The sequence below is a fragment of the Lactuca sativa genome, chromosome 8 (genome assembly GCF_002870075.4).
Source record: "Lactuca sativa cultivar Salinas chromosome 8, Lsat_Salinas_v11, whole genome shotgun sequence".
Lineage (NCBI taxonomy): Eukaryota > Viridiplantae > Streptophyta > Magnoliopsida > Asterales > Asteraceae > Lactuca > Lactuca sativa.
In genome coordinates this window covers 173,076,366-173,100,985 of record NC_056630.2, presented here as the reverse complement: position 1 = coordinate 173,100,985, position 24,620 = coordinate 173,076,366, and the positions used below count along the sequence as shown (strand labels likewise).

General features: G+C 37.2%; 1 protein-coding gene across 1 annotated transcript; it reads left to right on the top strand.

The window, feature by feature from the left end:
* Positions 1 to 7,281: 7,281 nt before the first annotated feature.
* On the top strand, positions 7,282 to 11,048 carry LOC111893643 (leucine-rich repeat receptor-like serine/threonine-protein kinase BAM3). The gene is made up of 2 exons (XM_023889700.3): positions 7,282 to 10,236; positions 10,583 to 11,048. The coding sequence occupies exons 1-2, from the start codon at positions 7,572 to 7,574 to the stop codon at positions 10,918 to 10,920; spliced, it is 3,003 nt and encodes a 1,000-aa protein (XP_023745468.1). The 5' UTR covers positions 7,282 to 7,571; the 3' UTR covers positions 10,921 to 11,048.
* Positions 11,049 to 24,620: the final 13,572 nt, after the last annotated feature.

Sequence of the window (24,620 nt, the reverse complement as noted above, 5' to 3'; positions counted from 1 at the left end):
TTGACTAAAATTCAACTCTCTCTAAATTTTGGGTTCTTACAACCCCCCCCCCCCCCCCCTTTCACCTCCAATTGAAAATCATACTTTATAAGATCACATATTTAGGAAATCCATGCATTTTACATGATATAATGAAGGATATATAAGGCATTTAAAGATATATTTTATATAAATAGAATGCAATGCCTTCCATAGACTCATGAATGTTTGACCTACAAGTCACACTATCATACTAATCACCATGTTTATCATACTTGTTGTTTCATACGTTGTCTTAAGTCTTAATTTCAGCCATATCCATTTTCTATATTTTTCTTTTTGTTTTACACTATAGGCTTCCACTTCTTTTTGGGCTACAATTTATTTGCAAGATATCATTTAAAGATGATTTGGCTCTTTATCTTTCCTTATCCGTACCCATTCTTATTTTCAGTCTTTTTTCTTGTATATGTCTTTTCTATTGGTTGCATGTTATCTATTATCTATTATCTATAGACCAACATTTTAATTTGTAGGATATCATTTAATGGAGATCACTTATTAGTTATTACTAAACTATGTTTCTTATGAGGTTATCTATGAAAGAAGTTTTTTGGGCCAACTCTGTACCCCCTTATAATATTCCTATATGACTAGGGTCAATATAATTATAATTATACTTGAACACTTTTAAATCAAATCCCAAAAAGACTAATATTTGCCTTACTCACACTATAATAGAATTATTCACCTAAGAAATAAGTAACATGTGATTCAAAAACATATGAACCATACATAAGGGTTTTCAAATCCCAAGTGAATATGTGAAGAATTTTTAGAATGTCAACACACTATACTAGATATTCATATTCCATACAAGTTTTCATACCATATGGTTTACTCACCTAATTTCCCTACATGAGTAAAAAATATGTAACATGTACATGATTTATGCATTGCATATTAGCTAAAAAAATACAATCCAAAGACACCACACTTAAATCCCTAAATCACATTTCAGTCTTTAAACAAAACAAATTAAAAAAATCACACTTAAAATCCATAAATGATATTTAAATATTTAAAACACACATAATTTAAAGCCATCATATTTAAATTCATTTCCCACACTTTCATTTTCATGTTCAAAATATAGCTTACTTTCCCTTTTACAAAATTCAAATATTCTTTGCCATGCTTTTTAACAGTTTACTTCCACTTGCATTTTACATCCCATAAACATTTTCAATTAAAAACATACATAATTTGAAGGCAACATTATTAAATCCAAAATCATATATATATATATATATATATATATATATATATATATATATATATATATATATATATATATATATATATATATATAGTTCGGTTCCGATGATGACTCTTTTTCCGGTGAGAACTCGTGAATGCATCTTAAAAAATTTGAAAAACAAAAAACAAAATACAAATCATAAATTAAGCATAGTACTACATCGAAGAGACAAAAAAATTGGATCATTAAAATTGAATAATGGATCATAAAAAATGAATATTGATCATAAAATGATCCATGCTTCAATTTTAAAGATCCAAAATTCTTTTTCCAATTTCTTTTTCTCGCTAATATAGCACTATGCTCGATTTCATGATTTGTATTTTTTTTACAATTTTTCTAAGGTGTCGTCACGAGTCTTCACCGAAAAAAGAGTACCCACTCGAGCCTGTTTCTATATATATATATATATATATATATATATATATATATATATATATATATATATATATATATATAGACACACACACACACAAACTTAAAATATTACCATACTTAGTCCACAAGTTTACATACTAGGTTTTAAGGAGCGTTTATTTAGAAAATAATATCTACTCACCTTGATATCTTTATACGAGAACTCTATTTAAAATCAAAATGGTCATTGATCGCCTATAAGTCAACACAACTAAGTCTAATATTTAATTATATCATCTGACATAGAGTTAAACATCAAAAATTCACCTTAGAATGACCCGTACAGTCTATTCCATGTCCTAAAAGATGACACTTGTACATTTTATGGTCTGACACAAGCCATGTAAGGACATACCAAACACTTCAGATTTGGTTATTTTCTACACACTATATTTGAGCTTGTCTTAGACTGGTAGGGTTCCATACATAATGTACCACATATGTAGAAGTCAAAAGCCGATTCTTAAAACATATATGCAAAATTTATATGAATATGGATTAATGTAAAAAAGGTAAATTATACCATCTAGGCAACATATGTTGAACCGTCCCAAGTACCATCACAATATCACATGTGGGGTAAGTCATTGAACACTAGCAATATTTTAAGTTTGTCAAAGTTTATTTTGAACCATAGGCCTTATTTATGGAATTCTGCACCATAACTGTTAGGACTCCATCACATGGAAACATTAGGGTTAATATATTATAAACATTTCTCTAGCATCATTTTAGTCATCAACCACATTAGTCCTTACTGAAATATAGATTTTTCTCATTTCCTTACTTTCTCACCGAAAACCACTCATTTAGAAGAAGAATCATACCGTCATGAGATCTATAATTGATTTGCACAATATGAGATCCTACTCTATAAGTCAGTGAGTTTTATTCCCAATTCTTGACAAAACTCATAATTTCACACTTTTTCTCCTCTTAATTTGTAACCCCCCAAAAGTTAGAAGGTATAATTTCATTTTTAATTCATCCAAAAACACCAATTATCCTTTTCCAGTCATTCAAAAATATATTAGAATAAAAACAGTTATCGGAGTACAATCCCAAAATCATAAAGTTGCGGAAAACATGGTTGGATACGCTGCGATCAAGCCGGGCCATTCTCTTTCGAACCGGAACTACCTGAAACCATAATCATAAAAACCGTAAGCATAGTGATTTCCCCAAAATACCACATACCAAATACCATACATATCATTGGGCCTAACCCACATATTGGTCCCTTCCCACCATAATGGGCCTAGCCCTTCCAAACCAACAGACCCAACCCATCATACAAATGCAAGAGTCACAGAGACAGCTAGCATCTTACATAACATACATTAGGCCTAGTCCTTCCAGATCCATGGGCCCAACTCAACATACAAATAGGCCTAGCCCGTCATATAGTGGGCCTAACCCGACATACCATGAAAGAGTCACAAAGACAACTAGCATATCAGATCCTAGTGGGCCAACATTGGTGCCTTAGACCCATGGGTATAGTGAGGAGACTAACCTTAATCCAAGATAACCGAAACACACGCGCTGTTGCTATCGGGATCCTCACACTGAACGCAACCAAATTACCCCAATCAATAATTAAGAACATTTCCCAAAACCCAATGTCCAAACCATATCCTATCCTTCCAATGTGTAAAAGACCATTTTACCCTTCCCATATCTAATCCAAAAAACCATGGCCCAAATCCCAAAAGACCCAAGGACCAAAAAGAGATTTCATGGAGTACGCCCCATGTACCAGATTGGTACGCTCCGCGTACTGCCTGATGCTGCACAAGGTACAACTCACCAGAGCTTACAGACGAGGACTCCATGTATTACGCTGAGCGTACACATATGTACGGCCAGCGTACTCATCAGATGGCCAAAACTCATATTAAGCACTTAATGCTTAAGACTAAAATGTCTAAACTAAGATCCAACCTCTAAATAAGGTCTTAAACCATAAAGTTGACAACATTACTCCTTTGCATGTCTTAATGGGAACCAAAACCCGTTTTTATCCATCTAAACCCATAATATGAATACCAACTTTAGCATGATTCATCAAAACCCATCAAGATGACATTTTTATACACTAACAACCTTAAAAAGGCTAAGATCCAACATTATAAGCTCATGGAGTAGCTAATACTCACAAGAATGATTCCAGGGGCCATAATAATCCCAAAAAAACCCTAGAATAGATCTAACACATAGAGCCATCAAGTTAGAAACGTTATACCTCCTGGAAGTTGATTAAGATGATTAGGGCTTGGTTCCACAACCTCCAAGCCAAACAATGCTTCTCACAATATGTTTTCTTCTCCAAAGTCCACCAACAACCAAACCAAGGCTTAAAATTCACAGAAGAGATGCTAGGGTTTCGAATTTAGGGTTAAGGGTGACGGAGGCTGAAGATAAGAGGGTTTGAGAATGAAATAAGGCCTTTAAATAGGGTCCAAGACCCTAAATTAAGGTTTAAACCTGACTAGAGTATGTCCTGCGTACTCCAGGTACGCCCAACGTACTCCAAGGTAATGCGCGATCCATCCGAGATAGTGTGCCCGACGTACACCCTGTACACCCAATGTGCTAAGCTTAGCCCAAAAACCTCCTAACTTCCGAAGGCCATAACTTCTTCGTTCTATCTCCGATGTTGAAGATCCTTATATCCACAAAAAGGTAATGAGAAGACCTACTATCCTATACTCTCCTTTGCCTTAAAACTTTTTCAAACTTAAATCCAAAATTCATGAAGGGCCCGAACTATCACTTTATTATTATACTCTTAGGCTCCAAAACACCAATCGAAGTCTCGGTACTCACAACCTACATTATCCACAACCAAATGGGTCTGAACCTCTCTTTCCCTAAGGCCCAAACCTTAGGGTAATCGATCTTCGAGTTACAACCCCGAATTATGAAAGGATTCGAAATAGGGTATTACATAATTTCTCTTTCAATGCCATAAGAACACAAACCAAAATCTCTAATGAGGTTTTCTTTGGCTTTTTATACCCATCCATTTAATTAAATTACTAATTATTTAACTCAATATAATACAAATTCCGAAGTTTTGATAAATCAAATTTTATCTACCTAAGAATAGGTAACTGCTGTAAAGCCATCAATTTCCAACGTTTCTATCAAATACAAATTTAAATTACAAAATAACAACGTACTATGAAAATCCATCACATATACCTAAAATTTTGATGTGGGGATGTCTCTAATTTACATGATATCTTTATCCACTTGCACTAGATTTATCAGTTAACAAAATATTCTAAATTAAATAATGACATCCATCATATATAAAGCCAAAAAGGTCTAATCTCTATTCATGCGTGTTATAGTGATGAATTAAGGTATGTGAGTTGCTTCTCATGTTTTTTCTTTTCCTTTGGTTTGTTTCTACTGTGTAAACTTGTGATCCTTTCTACATCATAACATGATTGGTTTCTTGGTATACCCTAATGTCAGATGACCATATCTAGCTTATTTTTTATACAATCATTTAGTTCTTGGCTTCCCCTTCTCAAACCATAATGCTAATTGTATTGCAAATTCTATAATATCTCCTAAGGATACCATGTTCATGGATTAAACTTCTCCCCCACAACCGTCCTTGACTCTTGGAGATTATATCAGTTGTTGATTGGGATTGTGATTGGTCCACACCATATTATTTCTTTCTTGACATAACAAAAACCGCAATATTTGATATTGTGGTCTATGAAGTTAATCATGAGTCGATTTGGCTTTTTTGGTTCCTATCGGACATGAGGGCTTATGAATACACTCCCACCTCTCTATTGTTTGATAATCGTAGTTTCATTTAAATTACCAATAATAACATATTTTACAAGTACATGAAACACATTGCAATTGATTGCCATATTGTTCGCCAATATATATGTCTGGAAAATATGGTTCATTTACAAACTCAATCTAGTTTATTCTTCACCAACTTGAGGAGGGAGCGGGTGTTAGAGATTTATTACTTTTCATATAAGGTAGGTACCATAATTTACCATTAATTTAGGGTTACATATGTGATTTTTCCTTCTTTGAATTGTATCTTGTTTATTTATTTATTTATTTACTATTATTTTTTTAAGATAACATATGAAAACAGAGAGAAAGCTTTCGGAGTCATGACTAACACCTATTCAATCATTGCATCAAGTGTAACATTATAAACCAACAACCAACTCCGAAGAGGGTCTTTGGTGACAAGTGGTGGAGCTGAATAGTAGCTTGTTTGACCCAGTTTTACTAAACTATTTTTTAATTAATGTGATAACTTATGATAAGGTTGAGGATTACATATGGAAGTTTCCTTTGTGATAATTGGTTGTGTTTTATCATCATGATTGATTATATATTAATTATGGGCAGACATGGGGCTCGACATATGCTCAAAAGTGTTTGTTGCCACTCAAAATACTAGTGATTCAATATTTTGCATGCATCCTCTTCCCCACATATACACTCATATTATCATATTCCTTCTTTGCCCCTTCCCCAACATTTTGGTTCCACATCATTATTTCACATACTATATTTCTGGACTAGGAATTTAATTATGTCAAACAATGTTCCATTTTCATTACTACATTTGTGGGGCCCAATCTATGTTTCTTTGATTACTTTTGTTTCCAAATAAGATTTACAAAAATAAAATCCAAAACAAATCTACAACTAAATAAAAGAAGAGACTAATCCCAACAAAGTTATAACTTTTCTATTGGGTGAATCTTTTCTAGTTTATGATATTATACTAAAAATTTGAACAAATTGATAATTCCGTATTAGAACTCCCTAGACAACAAAATATGCTCTGCAAAACCACTGATAACTTGGTGCTTCTGTTTTTCACTAACCTTTGACCAAATAATAATATTAGTTTCCAAAACCACACAGACATAGGGCCATGCCAAGCATATTGAAGAATGAATCCCAACAAAGTGTAAAATAAAAGCAATGCTTTTGCTTTTGCTTTTTCTTTAAAGCGACAAGAGCCTCATTCAAAGTTGCACTAGTGCTATTGGATGGACAAATATTTAGCACACTAATTAATGTGTTACATAATTCCAAATCATTATAATAATCTTCTTCCACATTAATTATTCTTCATGACTTCACTAGCAGGTGCATATACTTCGATACAATATCAACTTTACAAAAAGAACATGATTTTTAAACAATTTACACACTATATATGGGTGTGAAATTTAAACTTTCTTCGTAGTGTGATCATGTGTGTGCTTCAACTTCTATACATGGTTGCCATGAATAATTAATTTTTGATGAGGAGTTATTCAATTATTTCTTTTTGTTTAAATGTATATACGGGGTAAGGTATCCATGGAGTGTGTGTTTTGTGGGGGGCAATTTTGTAATTGTAGAGTGTGAAGATAAAAAAGCTAAGAGGGGACGGAGGTTTGGTGGATCATAGTATGTTGACAGTGGAAGTGCATCTTCTTTATCAAAGAAATGCTTTTGCTTTACCTCATAAAGTTAAAGATGATCCAAAATCCAATAAACTAAATGGAATGTTGGCAGTGGTTTTTCTCATCAGGTTTTACAAGATAATAGTCCGTTATCACTAACAAATTTGATTGTTAACATAATTGACATGATACAATCATACAATACTGTATAATTTGTCTACTATATTTGCATGCATTTCTGACAAAAATACTGAGAGAGTGTTAAGAATTCAAATCTTTGAAACCATACGAATATAAGAAGGCAGAAGTTGCTATCATCACTCGACAACATCCAAAATCTGTCATTGATGCATCAGCAAATAAACCACATATAGGCCCTGAAAGCCTTCATTACAATGCTCATTTCTTCCAAAATGAAGCTACCATTCCTCACTTATTTTGTCTTCTTTGTCTTGTTCAGTTGTTGTCATTCGGCTAAAACTCATTCCTCACTGAAAAAACAAGCGTCGATTCTGGTTACCTTGAAACAGTCTTTTGGAGTCTCCGATCACCCTTTTTTGGTTAACTGGAATCTCGTGGATTACTCTTCGGTTTGTTCAAACTGGAGCGGCGTCACCTGTGATAACGCCACCTTCTCCGTCGTCTCTCTGGACATATCGAATTTAAATCTCTCTGGCACACTTTCACCGGCGATCACACAACTCCGTTCCCTTGAAACTCTTTCAGTGCCTGGCAATGGTTTCTCAGGTGCGTTTCCGGCGAGGATTCATGAGTTAACAAGGCTTCGGTTTCTCAACATATCCAACAACATGTTCGATGGAGGTCTTGAGTTTAATTTCACGTTACTTAAGAGAATTGAAGTTCTGGACGCTTACAACAACAATTTCTCAAGCTTGCTTCCCGTCGGCGTCTCTCGGTTGACCAGTCTGCAACACTTGAACCTTGGCGGGAATTACTTTTCCGGTGAAATTCCGGCATCTTACGGTGGTCTGCAGCTGCTTACGTTCCTCCACCTCGGTGGAAACGACTTGCGGGGTTTTATCCCTAGCCACCTTGGGAACCTGACAAGTCTGAAACAGCTTTCTCTGGGTTATTTTAATCAATTTGACGGCGGAATCCCAGTGGAGTTTGGTAAGTTGGTGAACTTGGTTCATCTTGACATGTCGAACTGTGGGTTAGAAGGTAAAATCCCAAATGAACTCGGGAACTTGACGAAGTTAGATACTCTCTACTTGCAGACGAATCGGTTGGTGGGTTTGATTCCTTCTTCGTTGAGCAATTTGGTTAGCTTGAAATATCTCGATCTTTCGAACAATCAGATCGTAGGTGAGGTTCCACCGGAGTTATCTTCTCTGAAAGAGCTTACAGTATTGAACCTTTTCATCAACAGATTGCATGGAGACATTTCTATGTTCATTGCAGAGCTACCCAAGTTGGAATCTCTTAGTCTTTGGGAAAACAACTTCACAGGTACCATTCCTCCGATGCTAGGACAGAATGGTAAACTTAAAACACTTGATCTTTCTACTAATAAACTCACCGGAGTTATCCCGAAGTCTTTGTGCTTTGGCCGGAAGTTGGAAATCTTGATTTTGTTCAACAATTTTCTGTTCGGGCCATTACCAGATGATCTTGGTAAATGTGAGTCACTTATCAGAGTACGAATGGGGCAGAATTATCTGAGTGGATCGCTTCCAAAAGGGTTCTTGTATTTACCTTCGTTGTCGCTTGTTGAATTGCAGAATAATTATTTAGCTGGACAGTTGGAAGAATTAACCTCAAATGGCCGGAGGGGTCCCTCCAAGTTGTTGGCTCAGTTGAATCTTTCAAACAATCGCTTATCGGGTGTTCTTCCTACTTCTCTCGGCAACTTCTTGGGGCTCAAAATCCTTTTTTTGGATGGAAACAATCTCTCCGGCGACATTCCCGGCGAGATAGGAGGTTTGAAGAACGTACTAAAGTTGGATATGAGTAGAAACAAATTTTCCGGCGGAATTCCGCCGGAGATTTCTCATTGTTCGTCACTCACGTATCTGGATCTTAGTCGAAACCAACTCACAGGACCAATGCCTCCTCAAATATCACAACTCCACATACTGAATTATCTCAATGTTTCATGGAACCACTTGAACGAAACCCTACCTGATGAATTCGGTTCCATGAAAAGTCTTACATCCGTAGATTTCTCCCATAATAACTTATCTGGTTCGATCCCGGAGATCGGCCAGTACTCTCTCATGAAACCCAGTTCATTTTCCGGCAACCCTAACCTCTGTGTACCCTACCTTAACCACACCTGCAACAACTCGTCTTCAACATCGCTTCAACAAAACAACAAGCAAGTAGATAACAAAACCACAAAGGTTCCTCCAAGATACAAGCTTGTTTTTGCTTTAGGTCTTTTAGTTTGTTCTCTTGCATTCGTTATATTAGCAGTTATCAAGACAAGAAAGATGAGAACACCTTCTAAATCAACATGGAAGCTCACTGCATTTCAAAAGCTAGAGTTTGGAAGCCAAGATATTCTCGAATGCTTAAAGGACAATAACATAATCGGGCAAGGTGGTGCTGGTGTTGTTTATGGTGGAACAATGCCAAATGGAGAGCAAGTGGCAATCAAGAAGCTGGGAACAAGTAAAGGAAATGGTGGTTCACACGACAGTGGTTTATCTGCGGAGATGCAAACACTAGGAAGGATCAGACATCGGTATATAGTGAGGTTAATGGCACTTTGTTCGAACAAGGAGACAAATCTATTGATCTATGAGTACATGCCGAATGGTAGTTTAGGTGAACTCCTTCATGGAAAGAAAGGTGGTTGCGTTCTTAAGTGGGATACGAGGCTTAAAATAGCTATAGAAGCTGCGAAGGGTCTTTCCTATTTGCACCATGATTGTTCACCTCTTATCATTCATAGAGACGTGAAGTCCAACAATATCTTAATTAGTTCAGATTTTGAGGCACATGTAGCCGATTTCGGGCTTGCAAAGTTCTTGAATGAGGGTGGAGCATCGGAGTGTATGTCTGCTATCGCAGGCTCGTATGGCTATATCGCTCCAGGTACTAAAATATTTTGATCTTAATTAATTATCAATTGTACATGTTTAATTCAAAGAGTATTTATTGTTAGTCAAATTTTAGAAAGAAAAAGGGAAAAAAGAAACCAGCTTCTTCATGTTTAAATGTGAAATAATACTTTGAGCGACTTCCAATAAAAAACATGCATGTGAAAGTGAAAGTATCCGGATTGGGATCCAAAGCTACACTTTCTCTTATCCCGATAAAGGTCATGTTGTTATATATGATACTATACCGACACAAACTGCTGTTTAAGTTATACTATACATTATTCTTACTTGGAAGAAAAAATTATACAACTTAATGCGCTTGTTGGTGGTGGTAACAGAATATGCATACACATTGAAGATTGATGAGAAGAGTGATGTATATAGTTATGGTGTGGTACTTTTGGAGCTTATTACGGGGAGAAGACCAGTTGGGGATTTTGGGGAAAATGGATTGGACATTGTTCAATGGACGAAAATGCAAACAAATGGGAGGAAAGAAGGAGTTGACAAGATCTTGGATGAGCGGCTCAAGAAGGTTCCTCTAGAAGAAGCAAAGCAAGTGTTGTTCGTGGCAATGTTGTGTGTCCAAGAGCACAATGTGGAGAGACCGACCATGAGAGAGGTGGTGCAGATGCTTGTACAAGCTAAGCAACCTAATACATTTCAAACACATTGATTTTATGTCTCGGTTTGTAACAAAAATAAAAGATTTCAAGTGGTTAGTTGTTTTGTGGTTAACATTTTAAATGACAAGTAACTAATGTGGACTAATGTTAATGAAATGTAAACATATATTTTAGTTCATTGCTACAAGGTCCATGAATCCTATCGGATAAGGCCATCTCCAATGAGAGTTGAAAGGGGACTTGAATCCCATTAAATTCAAACTCCCAATTATGGGTTAATGACATAGCATTCAATAGAATGGAGAGTTCAATCCCCACTGAACTCTACACTCTCTATCATCACACACATATAATGAGTGAAATGTACATGTTTCAATCCATTAAACTTATATGAGTTTAATAAAGTGTAGAGTTTTAATATGTGAAATTATATAGTAGGTGGAATATATATATATATATATATATATATATATATATATATATATATATATATATATATATATATTTGTGTGTGTCAATCTATTGAACTCATATGAGTTCAATGCGTTGGAGATGACCTAATATGTCTTTGTTGAAATTGTTGGTTTTTTGTTGTTTTTGGCATCGTGCGTGAAGTCGACAGAGCACTATTTCCATTTAACTTAGTGGTCCTCCAAAGAGTACAAAATATATTTCATCATGATTGCACACTTGACAAAACGTTGTAAAAGAGTATGACATATCGGCCTATCCACTTAACTTAGATCCCCATCCACGTAGAGTAATGGCCTACCAAAGTGTTATGTCTGTCATTGACATGACTTGGTTTAACTTATTGCAGGTGTCATTAGGGTTTCCTTATTTAGTTAAAACTAATTGTGTTCAATTAACAATCAAATTTGGGTCAATTGGGTTCACTTGGTGATCAAATTTGGTGATCACATTGATCCTAGTTATTTAAAGGGTTCTTACGTTGCGTTCTAATGCTGAACCAGGTTCTTAAGTCAAAATCGAAAAGTAGAGTGGATTTTTTTGATTTTAGCAAGTACCAGTAAAAGATAAAGACTATGCTTCAAAGGTATCATGTTTAATAGGTACACATTACACAAATTCACACAAGATATATGATATATTGAATTATATCTCACCATATTGCAACTCACAATAGGTGAACTAGTTATTACAAAAATTAGTCTAGAAAAGAATATTAGGGGGTATATGGATGAACCTTGAAGAACTTTGCCTTATAAAATATTTCATTAACATGTAATACTTTTAAATACCTTTATCAACTTCAACTACAAGACGAAAGATTAAGCATCCACTAAGATATACTTGACTTTGTTTCTTGATATGATTAGGAATATACAACCAGATATATAAAAATAAACAAAGTACATATAACCTTGTACTTTTGTGTTGTCTTCCAAAAAGGTATAATGGTTTCTCTAAGACAATAATTGTAGTACCCGAGTCGCCAGGTATGAAGTTAAAGATTCATTCTATTTTAATTCAAGTAAAAAGGTGATGGAGGACTCGTGAGTATGCTGGGCGTACATTTGGTACGCACGACGTACTCCTTGCATGCGCGTCATCGGGAGACCCCGGCATAAGCTGGGCGTACCCATACGTATGCTGGGCGTACTCAAGTCAGAGGCAAACCCTAATTTTTAGGGTTTACATCCTATTTAAAGAACTTATGTCCCTCAAATCTGTTACCCTCTCAGCCTCCACTACCCTTTTAGTGTCAATCTTGAACCCTAGCCTTCTAAAGTGCATCTTTGAGCTTACCTTGAGTGTATTGGTGTTCTTTGGTGGTTTTGAAGAAGAAGGAGGTTTAGGAAGAAGCAAAGGAAAGAAGGAGCTTGTAGATCTAGAGTTTGTGCACGATTTCTAGCCTATTGAAGGTATAAAGTTTGAACCTTGATCATTACAAGCTTAGATCTAAGGTAGAATATGACATCTTTTGGTCCCATAGCTTGGTTTCTCAGAGTATGAACAACTCCACGCCATTTGAGCTGTCCTTTTGGACTCTTGGAAGTGTTTTGAATCATAAAAATCGGATCTTGGTGGTTAAGACTCAACCATCCAAGTGTTAGTAACCATCCAAGGGTAAAATAGGAACGTAGTGTTTCAGACTTCTTTTATGAATTATGGATTTTAGTTCGATATGTTTTAAGTCAAAAGTAATTTGATAGGGTTGTATGGCTCCTCAATACCTTCGGTGGATATAAAGAACGTCGGAAATGGAGTTAGAACGAAGAAGTTTTGACCGTTTGAAGTTTGGGTGGCTTTGGGCCAAGCTGAGTACGCTGGGCATACAAAAAGGTGTACACTAAGCGTACTCATGGAATCCTGAGTACGCTGGGCATAACAGGAGTACGTTGGGTGTACGCAATTAGTTCCCAAACCCTATTGTCGTGGTTTAAGCCCTATTTAAGCTCCTTAACTCCCCCAAACCCACTCCATTCTCAGCCTCCACCCCTCCAACACCCTTTTCATGAAACCCTAACCTTAGACGAGCCTTGTGAGCTAAAAGAAGGTGATTTTGAGTGCTTTGGAGTATGTATGGTGCACCTTGGAGAAGAAGGAACATCTTGTAGAAGTGTTGGTTGCATTGGAGCTTGTAGATCTGGACTTTGTTCACCTTGATCTATCTTCTAATGGTATAAAGTTTGAATCTTGATGATGCATTTTTTAGATGTAGCTAGTTTTGGATGTTATGAGCTTTTGGTCATTTTAGTGCATAAAGTTTAGATCTTGAAATTTTGTGACCTTGTTATGGATAAAGTTGGAAACTTTATCCATCTAAACATCATTGTGATTCAGATCTAAAGGTTGGAGTCTTGGACTTAATGGATTAAGTTGAAAAAGATGCACTTTTGGTCTCATTTGATGCTTAAAGGCTAGATATTGGTGGTTTGGACCATTATAATGGATAAAGTTGGAAACTTTATCCATTATGGAGCTTTTAGGATCCATAAAAATGTAGTCTTGATCCTTCTATACCTTCCATGAGAGTATCATGATGTCTTAATGGATTAATAAGTTAAGGTTTTAGCTTTTGGAGCTTTTATAGACATGGAAAGTCATAAAGGTGGAAACTTTATAACTTAGAATGATGTTGTGGGACTAGATCTGAGTGTTAGATGAAAGGACTTAAGAGATTAAGAACGTAATGGAAAAGTGCCATTTGGCCGGGTATGCCGGGCGTACCTTCGAGTACGCTGCGTATGGGGTCCCGATTCTGGTTGGTAATTACGCCATGCGTACGAGCTGAGTATGCTGGGCGTACTCAGCCTGAAGTTTGATTTGTTGACTTTGAATTCCCTTGACCATTGACTTTTGTCCAAGTTTGACCTTGGGCCAAACATGAGGGTTTTTGTGACAACCCGATATTTCAAAACAATATGATGGATCACAAGTCAAATTTACGTCAAAAATTAACTTTCCTAAAATCTTAATTGGGTTAAATAAAGTATTAGGAATCGTATCAAGGTTTTCGTACATATAAAGAACCCTAGAATCCGAGTTGTAACGAAGAAGTTATGACCAACCGAAGATTCTCGGCAATACCGGCAACACTGATAGACGTAAAACGCAAAGTTTCAATACAATAATGTTTAGCCTTAGGTATCTAAATGAAAGTTTTAGATATCATTAAATCGTAAACGTACATGAAAAAAACATCCAAATCTGACTTCGTATGAGGAAGTTATGATTTTTCTAAGTTACGGATGTAGGAGTAGACAGCTAAAAACTCGAAATAGAGATCGAGAGACTTTTAGCCGACACAAACTAAACGAGAATCGAAGGTCTCAACAATAGAAGCGCAACGGTAAAAATTCTAACGGAAACGGACGTCGGATGAAGAAGTTATGAAACTTTAACGGACTTTTCCTGTTCCGACCTATTAAAATATAATATTAAAAATAAAGTCAAGATTTGCCAACGGAGTCTAAACGAAAGTTGTAGATCGTAGTCTCACCTTCGCGTGGATATAAAGAACGTCGAAGGCATAAATTCTTATTTATAAGTTTTCCAAAGGTTGTTACCAAACTTTCTTTTATGCTTTTATATTATAAAATGTATGCCTGTATATGTATAGTTATATAAGTAATGTTTAAAGGACTTTGGAAGGCTAGCTCGCCCTACCTCCTTTTACTTGTTTGGATGTGGCTCTAGGGTATCGGTGATCCATCCGAAGGTCATTTAAATATTAGTTATCTATCATGTATACATATATAGTCATAAAAGTTCTCTCGGCCAGTTCATTTCCTTTGGGTATCAAAGGCATCCTTCCATTATTCATATACCTAAAACACTAGTAACTATTATAGGATAAGTTAGGAGATACTATTTACTCTCTCTCTCTAGTATGAAGAATTACTCAGGAATCAGTTCATTCATGAGTCTATACTATTATTTTAATACCTTAAATAGAAGGTGACACACTATTTCCCGATACGACGCTTCATAGCGCCATCGCCGTGTAACCAGAGTCTCCTGGAGGGAGAGCGGACATCATGTGTATAGATCGATATAGGAAAGACACTCCCGCATCCTGACTGCTAGCTACAGTCCGAGCTGGTAAGGCCCATGGGTGACATAATGTCACCAACTCTACGCGTGACCTGGAGGGTCATCAGGTATTCAATCGTCAATCAGCATGGTTACATACGAGTTCACATTCAACCCTTTTATTCACCTCTAGACTAAGCCAGGCGTATTGTCCATTCCAGACCCTCTTGGAGTCTTTGTTTTATTCACCTTTAGACTGAGACAGGCGTATTTTCCATTCGATACCCTCCTAGAGTCTATGTTTTACTCACCTTTATACTGAGCTAGGCGTATTGTCCATTACCCTCCTGGAGTCTATGTTTTACTCACTTTTAGACTGAGCCAGGCGTATTGTCCATTCGATACCCTCCTGGAGTCTATGTTTTATTCACCTTTAGAATGAGCCAGATGTATTGTCCATTTGATACCCTCCTGGAGTCTATGTTTTATTCACCTTTAGACTAAGCCAGGCATATTGTCCATTCGATACCCTCCTGGAGTCTATGTCTTTTTTAATTCTTGTCAGTAGTGTTACTGCTGAGGTATGATATTATTTTTCCCTATTACTTTTACTTGTGATTTTTCTCACAATTCCTTTAAAGTAAAAACTATATTTTGATAATGATAGTACTTTTTGGGGAAATTACTCCTTAAAACATAAAACAGTCGGGTCTTGATATAAGACTGCTTTTAATAGAGATACTCCTTGGTTTAAACATAAAACAATTGGGTCTTGGTAGAAGACTGCTTTTATTTAGAAAATATAGGATTTTCTGGAAAGAATTCTAACACTCTGTAGATTTTAAACCACCATCTTTTATGAGTTCATTTTGAAGGAAAACATATATTTATACCAATGTCATTAAATACTTATGAACTCACCAGCATTTAAAAATGCTGATACTCGCTTTCAAAATTACTTGTATTTTCAGGTCGACAGTAGACAGGTACACTTCGGGAGCTTTTGTGAAGACAACCTTGTTCCGAGCTGCACTCTATGTTTTTCTCTGTATGTACTTGAGATTATTATAAAATGTAACCTATGTAAAAATTGTTACTATTAATGCAATGGTTGTTGTACTTTGATTACTATACTGTATATGTTGTGATACTTGACATGACGTCGTCCACCTCAGAACGTATTCCGGCGTTCTCGATTTTGGGGTGTGACAGATTGGTGTCAGAGCATTGTTTGTAGTGAGCTCAGTGTATCTAATCATAAAAGATATATAACCTATAAATACATTGGGATAAAACACTTTGACCAAAAATTATACTTTAAAGTATAACCATATTTTACAAAAGTATAAGAACATCTAGGATCTAAACACCTGAACAAAGTATCACAAGAAGAATAAGAATGAAAGTCTTTGGATGTTGACCACTACCGTCAAACTTGGGCAGTTATGTAGTCGTAAGCTGGAATAAATGTAACCTCATCAACTACATTTATTCGAGATACGACTAACGTGTGTTTGGGAGTGATGGTGATGTTGCAACAAATCTGAAACTTACCGAATAGGAATGCTAGAGCCAAACATAAAGTTTAAAATACTATGGGAGTATTTTAGGATACTAAAAGACTCACAATAAACCTAGAATCATGCTCAGAAGTTAAGAATCAAACAAGTAATTAAAATACCATAGGGGTATTTTAGGAAACATAAATAACCTTTTGTGAAAAACTAAAAAGATCCTTACTGATATACCCACGATTACAAAGTCTATACTCCCAAGGTTATATATAGTGAGGATCTCATAGGCTAAGAATGTGTGGTTTCGCTCTACTTCCTTTTCCTTGTTTGGATGTGGATATAGAGTAGTATCACATATTCGAAGGCCTATCAGATCTAAGTTATATATGATTTGTATACACTATGGAATTATTGTAGGACTCGATATGGATCACCCAGTGAAATGTTTTAATAATCTCTTAGGATTCTTTAGAGATTTCCATTCTCGCACGAAACCGTTTAGAAAACCATATCCACTTCAATGATCAGTGGGAGAGTCGATTCAAACCTAGAAGAGGTTCATTGAGAAGGTTTCCAATTTGAAAATAAATGAACAGGGTCGAGACTATTGAAGCCCCCATGTGCCTATACCTTTTAGGGACATCAGTGGGGAATTCGCCTGAATTTCCAAGATTCCAGTCATCCATCATGAAGTGATGACGCTCAGGGTCATAATCAGAAGTAAGGCTAAGTAGAGATTCAGTATGTCTACAAGAGAAGAGAACCCTAGGTAAGTACCCGAAGAAAACCAACGCCTATTCCAGTCAGGGATAAGAGGTGGACAGAGGGAGCCAATGCATGGAACCCGAGAAGTGTCGTTTCCCCTTATCGTCACACTAATATATCCATAAAATAATACAATTTAGTGAGTTAGTGATTACACTACTCACACTATGTGCCAGGAAAATCGTCTTTCTCGTCGCAAGTAATACGAATAGATCGGATCTGAAAACCTCGAACGAGAGTGTTTAGCCATAAGTTTTCATGAGCCTTTTCTTCCGTGGTCTTCGTTCCGAACTTCTCTCAGGTCTTTTCAAACTGGAGACTGAATTTCTCCAGTTTAAAGATAATTTAGTAGGAACAACACCCATTTTATGGCTTTCCGATACACGCACTCCTACCTTGTTACCCAGACTGCATCATAGGGATGTAGGTCGACTCTCAGATAACCATAACTCAAGGCGCGGGAAAATTTATGCCTATCATAGTAAAGAAAGTTACGTCTAGGGTTAACTATCCTCTCTCATCAGCTTGTGTTCCTTTTCGTGTAGGAAAAACCATGCCTCCAAAGAAACGTAACCAATCCGCTAGTAAGACACCATCCCTTCAATTCGATGAAGGTACGTTCCGATCTGCAGTTTCAGCAACCGTAGTAGTTGTCATGGCTCACCTGAATGCTAACAACACTGATGTTAGCAGGAGCCCTATCGGGAATCCCGATCAAAGAAATGGACAACAACAACCAACACCGGTGTGCAAAGCCACCCAAGAACCCCAACCAAATCCACTGAAAAGAAAGTTTAATAACGAGGAAGGAAGTACCTCGACTCAAGGACCTTCCGAAGGGCAACAAGCTGAAGTGGTCAATGCATCCGTTAACCCTTCCATCTCAACTCCAAGAAGACCATACCTAGGAAACCTCCCCCGCTGCAACAAGTGTAATTACCATCATCATGGTATCTGTCGGGAACTCTTTTGCGTTAGGTGCAACATGAAGGGGCATACCGATCGCTTCTGTAGAACTCCGGTTGAGTTCATTACATCAACCACCAATGTGGGTACTAGTCCAGTATGCCACCTATGTGGTGAAATTGGGCACTTCAAGAGGGACTGTCCAACGGAAAGAAATGACAAAGACGCAGGAGGAGTCTAACCCTAATGCCTAGAGGAAGCATCAATGAACCCGGTAGAATATTGGTACGTCTCTCAATCCTAAGTAACTAAACGACAAAATTAAATGATTAATCCTAATTGTAATTACTCTCTCATTAAGGCGAAAGTCGCAGCACTGTTGTAAAATTAAAAAAAATCCATCAGGTAAAGCTATTATGGCTTGGTATATTCGTTAAGGCCATTTATAATTAAGATTGATAGACCTCGAGTGAGTGATGTTGCCTTATCTCCTATTCCTTGTTTGGTTGTGGGTTTAGAACAGAGTCGCTCAGTCAACAGTCCTTGTAATCTTAATTATGCATGACTAGTGTATACTAGGCGGTTATAGAGAAGCCTCGTGAGAAATCCATTAATGAAAAGTACACTATTCCAAAACATCAGGACCCCTTATAGTTCCGCGTCGATTCTATTGGTCCAAGTATCCGCGATAGAGATACCATGGACGAAACCCTAGACACTGAGAACTTGTGTGCCCTGTTCAGCACATGGTCCTATCGATCTTCATTCCATATCATGTCGATGTTGGTTAATTTCGAAACTGCCGTCAATCATGGTTCGACTTGGTGCGACCATGTGAAAATCCCTAGTGATGTGTAAAGAGAACTTTCACCATAGCCTCTGCATCAAATAAAGATTCTTCCGAATCTAATAAGAAAACCTAAAGCGAGCCTTCAGTCGTCTCTTGAATCCAAACCTTCTGAAGTACCCAGGAGAAGGGTACCATGCACTTTAACCAAAACCCCTCTGTAGTCAGATAGAAACCGAAACGAAGGACACTGCAGGTATCCCAGAAGACAGTAACCACCCGAGGCCTACTCAGAAGATCCCCCAGAAAGACCCTTAGCACCTCACAATCAGGTTCGTGAATCAAGAGAAGGAACTCATGGGATTAACTTACTACTACTGAGTATATGCATTAGAGTGGTATATAATTTAGATCGGTAAGATTTAAGATGTGTGCTTCCTCCCTACTCCCTGTTCGTCGTTGGGTTGTGGGTCTGGGGTGGGGCCACACAACTGAACATCCCGTCAAACTCAATTATATACAACTTGCATACACCGAGTACTAGTGACTAAGTCGAGTATGAGCTCTACCACAAACCGTATAATAAGACCCTTCATCCTGTCCCATCGAAAAGGAGCTGGAGTCAAGAAAACCACTGTGGGTTGAGCTACTAAAAGGACCGCAAATCCAAGATTTGTTGTCATCTCGGTTAAGCCAACATAATAGCTAACACCCTCAGTCAGGAAAAGTAACTCGAGTCGTAAGAGTCAAACATTGACTACGACCATCCATTCACGTTTAATCCCACAAATTAAGCATCTTAGTAGTGATCCCAGAAACCTAAAAGTTGTGACAGGTTAAACTCTGAAGAGAGTGGATGAAGAAATTTGAGTTTCCATGTAGCAGAATCCACTTCTATCTAGAGTAAATCTAAATCAGGAAAACTCAGAAGCACCGGAAGAGTAGTTGCAAGTAATACTCGCACTACTCAGGCACTTCGTCCATCCAGTTACAGACGAGTAGTGCCTAGGACTCGCCGCATCCTCATGCAAGAAAAGTCACCGTCGCCCTATAGACGATGGATGTCATTCTCCAAGGTTAATACTAGGATACTAAGAACCACATGACCACCTCCGCAACCAATAATACTTGAATAAAGTAGAGTGGTATGTTGCGTTAAGCCTTATAACCCAAATCATGAAGAAATTGTAGACTTGACACCAGTCTAGGTGTTAGTTGATGGGTTATACAAGAACACGCGCTTCCTATGATCTGGAGGGAGCCGACACCTTAAAGAATAGGGCATGTCTTAGAGATTCGTTGGACTACTAGGTGTTCCAAGAAATACTGTCTCTAAAGAGATAGTAGAACCACCTCCTGATATAGTCCAACACTTCAGAAAATCTCTAAGGGCCAAGTTAGCCCTGATCAGAGACTGCCATCCATGAAATAACGAAGTGAGTAAGAGCATGATTCTTTTCATTTAGGGATCGTTCTATGAAAGCATCTATAATATATTAATGAAAATTTAAATTTTCTAAGCATCGTTTGGTAGAACCCCTATCTCACCGACCTCGAGAGTTTCCGTTAGAGACACCTCAAGGGATAGAAGTGCAAGTCTATTTTGCACTAGGTCGAGATAGATGTCACGTAACCAATAGAGGCCAGTATATATCCAATACATCTGATGATCCAAAAAACCTCCGAAAGCCAGCCATTAAGAAGTACGAATACGAAAAACGATCCGAGCCTTCTAAGAACCAAACCGGAGAATACACCCCTCAATATGAAGGAACTTTTGGAACTTCAGAATGGCGATCACATCGAGTGATGATCTAACCATGTAAGTACATTGTGTTCTAAGTACTGAAAAGCTCTATCTTCCCAAGAGTTTAGGACCATCTGAGATTCTTGACAAGAATTGGTCCAACCCCCGTCGGACTTAAACTACTTTTGGAATTCCATAAAATCCACCTAAACCAATCCACATCTTAGACTAGAAAAAGTGCTTGTCCGACGTGACTCTTGAAATCCCACTCGTCAAGATCGAAATCAATGAGAGCCTAGCTTCGTAGAAGAACCTATAGGGATCATAGACCGAGAGGTCAAGCAACCGAAGCAAATTCGCTTTCCATTCGTAAAGGTTCGCTGGAACGCCAAGCGAAGACCTAAATTCCTCTAGGTACAAGAAGCCCTGTTGAGTCTAAAGCATCCTTATCTTCTGAGTCGCTCAACTGCATCTATGTGTGTGCGCTTGAACTCTAATTTCGGGACGAAATTGCCTTTAACGGGGGGATAATGTGACAATCCGAAGTTTCCATTTGTATAAACTCTGCAGTCAAGCACATTAAAAATTAGCCAAATTCATCCCAAAACATTTTTGGCTGGATTTAAGCCCGTTCGAGTAATTTATTTTTTAATGTTTCGTTGAACGAACAATTAAGTGGAAGTGTCTGTTAGGAGTGTTATATAGAAAATAACCGTTTAACACCTTGACTAGGTGTTTACGGCCAAACAAGGGAGTTTGGGCCGTAAACCCCAATGGCTATATATATGGCACTTAGCCATTTTCCTTCATTTCTTCGATTTCAAGCTAGAGAAAACCCGATTTATCTCCCAAGGATCTTCAAGCTTTCGTCCCAACCTTCACATAACGTAAGTACTTCTATCCTAGAGTATATTAAGGCTTGTTATACTTCCATGTATCAAGAAATCACCCAAGAAACACCAAGAACAAGGTGTTTATGGTCTAAGGTGTTCTTGGACCGTAAACCCTAAAATGGGTGCCAAAGTGTGCCCTAGTTCCTTCTAAGCCTTGACAACTAGCATATATCCTTTCCTTGATGAGTTTAGCACTTGAAAACACCAACCCCCCCCCCCCCCCCCCCCAAGAACATGAGTTTACAGTTTGGGGACCTCCCAAAACCGTCAACAACCCCAAAAGGGTGTTTTGCCTTAACACCTTTTATGGCTTTTATAAGTGACTAGAACATTGCATGCTTAACCTAGATACACCAAATCACGAAAGGAAGGGGCAAACATGAGTTTATAGCCGTAAACTCATGTGTTTACTGCCATAAACTCCCCAAGAAGTGGTTCAAAAACCGTATACTCCAAAGAAGGGTCATCTTGAGCCCCAATCACTTCCTAAGCCCTTGATTCGACTCTAGCGTAATTCCTTGAGTAGTTTAAGACCTTTGAGCACCCAATGACACCATTGCCATGAGTTTACGGACGTAAAATCATGGTGGAAATGGTCCTAGAACCGTAAACACCCATAAGGGAAACCATTTGAGGAGTACACTCCAATGTGAGGCCATACACTCTTTATATGCAACCTTTAGTACTCCTAGCACTTGTGGTAAAGTGTTTTCATATATTAGGATGTCTTTACTTGCATAATTAGTTATTAAATAACTAATTTGATAATTAAATGTATCATTACATGTTAAATAGGGTTCAGGTGTGTGGTCAAGTCCTCTCTTGACACTTAGCATCCTATACCGTCCGTTCATCCGAGTCACCCACATCAGGTGAGTTCATAACCCTGAAGTAACCTTTTAAGTGATTTTAACTGATTTTATGGGGGGGGGGGAATACAAGTTGAACTATAGAGTTATTATATCAATCACATGTGATTAATAACTATATAGAAAATTAGATTTTTGCATTTTTGCATGTTAAACTGCTTTATCCAGCTAAAGGTTTTCAAGTCTTGTTTTCAAATATCGTTAAAGTATGAATATCCCTTTTTAGATTATTAAAGATTTTCCAAAGGTTTCCAAAGCTTGTTTTATAAACAGACATCAAGACATAAATTCTTATTTATAAGTTTTCCAAAGGTTGTTACCAAACTTTCTTTTATGCTTTTATATTATAAAATGTATGTTTGTATATGTATAGTTATATAAGTAATGTTTAAAGGACTTAGGAAGGCTAGCTCGCCCTACCTCCTTTTCCTTGTTTGGATGTGGATCTAGGGTGTCGGTGATCCGTCCGAAGGACGTTTAAATATTAGTTATATATCATGTATACATATATAGTCATAAAAGTTCTCTCAGCCAGTTCATTTCCTTTGGGTAGCAAAGACATCCTTCCATTATTCATATACCTAAAACACTAGTATCTATTATAGGATAAGTTAGGAGATACTATTTACTCTCTCTCTCTCTCTCTAGTACAAAGAATTACTCAGGAATCAGTTCATTCGTGAGTCTATACTATTATTTTAATACCTTAAATAGAATGTGACGCACTATTTCCTGATACGACACTTCATAGCGCCATCGTCGTGTAACCAGAGTCTCCTGGAGGGAGAGAGGACATCATGTGTATAGATCTATATGGGACAGACACTCCCGCATCCTGACTGCTAACTACAGTCCGAGCTGGTAAGGCCCATGGGTGACATAATGTCACCAACTCTACGCGTGACCTAGAGGGTCATCAGGTATTCGATCGTCAATCAGCATGGTTACATACTTGTTCACATTCAACCCTTTTATTCACCTTTAGACTAAGCCACGCGTATTGTCCATTCCATACCCTCCTGGAGTCTATGTTTTATTCACCTTTAGACTGAGACAGGCGTATTTTCGATTCGATACCCTCCTGGAGTCTATGTTTTACTCACCTTTATACTGAGCCAGGCGTATTGGCCATTCGATACCCTCCTGGAGTCTATGTTTTACTCACTTTTATACTGAGCCAGGCGTATTGTCCATTCGATACCCTCCTGGAGTCTATGTTTTACTCACCTTTAGACTGAGCCAGGCTTATTGTCCATTCGATACCCTCCTGGTGTCTATGTTTTATTCACCTTTAGATTGAGCCAGGCGTATTGTCTATTCGATACCCTCCTGAAGTCTATGTCTTATTTACTTCTAGTCAGCAGTGTTACTGCTGAGGTATAATATTATTTTTACCTATTACTTTTACTTGTGATTTTTCTCAAAATTCCTTTAAAGTAAAAAACTATATTTTGATAATGATAATACTTTTTGGGGAAATTACTCTTTAAAACATAAAACAATCGGGTCTTGGTAGAAGACTGCTTTTAATAGAGATACTCCTTGGTTTAAACATAAAACAATTGGGTCTTGGTAGAAGACTTCTTTTATTTAGAAAATATAGGATTTTCTGGAAAGAATTCTAACACTCTGTAGATTTTAAACCACCATCTTTTATGAGTTCATTTTGAAGAAAAACATGTATTTATACCAATGTCGTTAAATACTTATGAACTCACCAACATTTAAAAATGCTGATACTCGCTTTCAAAATAACTTGTATTCTCAGG